The sequence below is a fragment of the Branchiostoma floridae genome, chromosome 2 (genome assembly GCF_000003815.2).
Source record: "Branchiostoma floridae strain S238N-H82 chromosome 2, Bfl_VNyyK, whole genome shotgun sequence".
In the NCBI taxonomy this organism is placed as follows: domain Eukaryota; kingdom Metazoa; phylum Chordata; class Leptocardii; order Amphioxiformes; family Branchiostomatidae; genus Branchiostoma; species Branchiostoma floridae.
The window spans coordinates 5535854-5538581 of NC_049980.1; the positions used below are offsets into that span (position 1 = coordinate 5535854).

Sequence of the window (2728 nt, forward strand, 5' to 3'; positions counted from 1 at the left end):
TCTCGGGGCCTACCAGACTGCGCAGGCAATGAAGCGATCCCGGCCACATAGGTCGTACGATCGTCGCACGATTTTGATGCCATAGAATTCTCAAGCTGGTCGTGACAGGACCAACCTCCAACATGGATCCAAAACAACATTTTGTGTACCAACACAGTTGAACTTTTGTGGAGGCGTACGTTTTTGTCCTCCAAAATGCCCGGAGTTAGCGATAGTATGACGATCGTACGACATTTGCGATCGCGCCCTTAAGGGCCAAATCAGACCCTAACAGTCGTCGAAGCCCGGGAACTACACGGAAACTGTGAGTATGTGTGTTGGCGTACAAAGACGTACAAACGGGACCGAAACCAGATATTTTCTATGAGGTCAGAGTACTGCAATGTAATGTAGGGCTCCCGTCATGTGTATTTTATAGCGTATGAACAACAATGCAGTCAATCGGTATTATTTGCCAAAGTTTTGTTTATGGACGCGGTTTTTGTCTATTTTGTTCAGGACATGCTATGATCCGAATGCTTTTCTTCTACATTTGGCTCTTGTTGGAATTGCCGAGTATGATATGGGCTGAATTCATATCATGAATATTAATTTCGATCGCAATTCCTGGCGGTTTGTAAGACAAATTTGGAAGCTGTTGACACAGTAATCATTGACTTTGCCGCACCTAAATTTAAGACTGTCAAGTCAATATGACTGAACTGACAGACATCTTTTGAAAATTGACACGCAACGCGTAACTGCTAGACAAAGGTTGCCCGAGGTGAGCCACATACCGGATCGCAGGTACAAAAGGCTGGCACGTCACCACCACCCTCCCCCCGGCATCAAGTCACAAGTGTGTGTGTGTGTGTGTGTGTGTGTGTGTGTGTGTGTGTGAGTGTGTGTGTGTGTGTTTGTGTGTTTGTGTGTTTGTGTGTGTGTTTGCGTGTGTGACTTTGTGTGTGTGCATTTGCGTCTGTGTGAGTGTGTTTCTGTCTGAAAGTTTGTGCGAAATATTTACAGTTAGCAGAATTTTAAGACATCTGGATGGATGATATTTGGTATGTGGATATATCATGGGAAGAAATTCAGGTTAAGGTCAATATTTTCCTCCCCCCAGTGTGTGACCTTGGTACTGCAACAGAACCCGAGCAAGAAAGAAACATATAGATAGATTATGCAAATGGGAACAAATGAGAAGTAATCTAATTTAGTTAGGGCATCTTGATTTTATTACATGGATGACAGCCTCTGAAAAAAATGACTTGAACGCACGGATAAAAAGGGTTTGTCAAAAAGGTGGGTTTGATATAAAATCCAAGAGGTCAGTAAGGATAAGCAGATGATTGAATACACAGTATGGTATACCAAACCATGGATTCTTCAATTTTGTTATTTCACATTTTCTTTGACCTTGGAAGTGACCTTGGCATTAGCAAACTTTTTTAAATTGTTTTTGGCAATCACCATTCCAATCATACATCATACAATGGGGGAAACTAATGAGTTACTGTATGATAAATATGATTTATTTCCTTGTTACGTAATGTGTGATTTTTCAAATTTGACTTGGTTGATTTTGTTTTCATAGAAATATGGGCTTTTAGAAAATAACAACCTCTTCTGTGGTTGAGCTATCATTTAATTGAAGGTAAAACTCGCCAGATATAGATAATACAAACCAAGGACTCATTTGCAGAATTAAAGTTAAACGGTATTTTAATTTCTAAGTTGAAATGTATATCGCGTAGTTTCATACTGTAATGTCTCTCCAACATAGGTCTCTGTGACTCCGCACCAAACGGACTTGTCGTGAGGATGGCGCTTTGAAAACACGACTATGCACCATGGCAGACTGTAAGTTTATATTTCCTTGTCTTCTCATACTTAGGCAACAGCAAGTAAAGTTTATGGATGACATCAGCGCGCGCATTAATTTTCGCCTGATTTCAGAAAAAAAAGATTTTTTTTTCTTCTGCAGGGATGGCCAACATGACGATAAAGTACAAAAGTAAGCAAATATATTATGTTGTAGCCTAATAATTGTACTTGTAGAAGTGACACTTATGAGGTACCCAAGACTGTAGTTGTAGAAATGAAACTTATTTGACAGTTGTAAAAGTGACACCAATGTGGAAGCTATGAGTGGTTACCAACTTTGTTGGTGATGCCAGACTACCACACTAGTGTCACTTTGACCACAGCAACACGTGTCATAAATACAGGAATGAATGCCTTGTTGGCTCTGATACCATGTTTTGTCCCTTTAATTCTTTTTACAACAGTCATCACAACTTTATGGTGCCTATTTTTACCTTCGCCATCGCCAGAATGGCAGAAGGTTATGTTTTGGGCATGTTTGTGTGTGTGTCTGTATGTGTGTGTGTGTGTGTGTGTGTGTGTGTGTGTGTGTGTGTGTGTGTGTGTGTGTGTGTGTGTGTGTCTGTCAACAGCATAACTCGAGAAGTCTTGGATGGATCCTGATGATCTTTGGTAGGTGGGTAGGCGTCGGGAAAAACGAAGGGCCCGGTGCGACAATGGGGCCCCCCTAGCGGGCTTGCTAAGGGTACCTGCCGGGCGGAAAATCCCATTCTTTTATATCCCCGCGGCCCCCCACCAGGCTGGGGGCCATTAATTTTTAGGGGGTAGGATACCCTCTCGAAGACCCAGAGGCAAGGCGCCCGGGAGGCCCGGGCCCCCCCCAGCGCGCTTTTTTTAAAACTGGCGGGCCGTGGGGTTTCCCTTT

At 42.7% G+C, this 2728-nt stretch overlaps 1 protein-coding gene across 1 annotated transcript in view; it reads left to right on the forward strand.

Moving 5' to 3' along the window:
• Positions 1-1748: 1748 nt before the first annotated feature.
• LOC118431766 (sacsin-like) overlaps positions 1749-2728 on the forward strand; it is a 20382-nt gene continuing 19402 nt past the window's right edge. Inside the window, exon 1 of the mRNA XM_035843080.1 lies at positions 1749-1839. Coding sequence (XP_035698973.1) covers positions 1830-1839 — 10 coding nt within the window. The 5' untranslated portion in view covers positions 1749-1829. The remainder of the gene's footprint in view (positions 1840-2728) is intronic.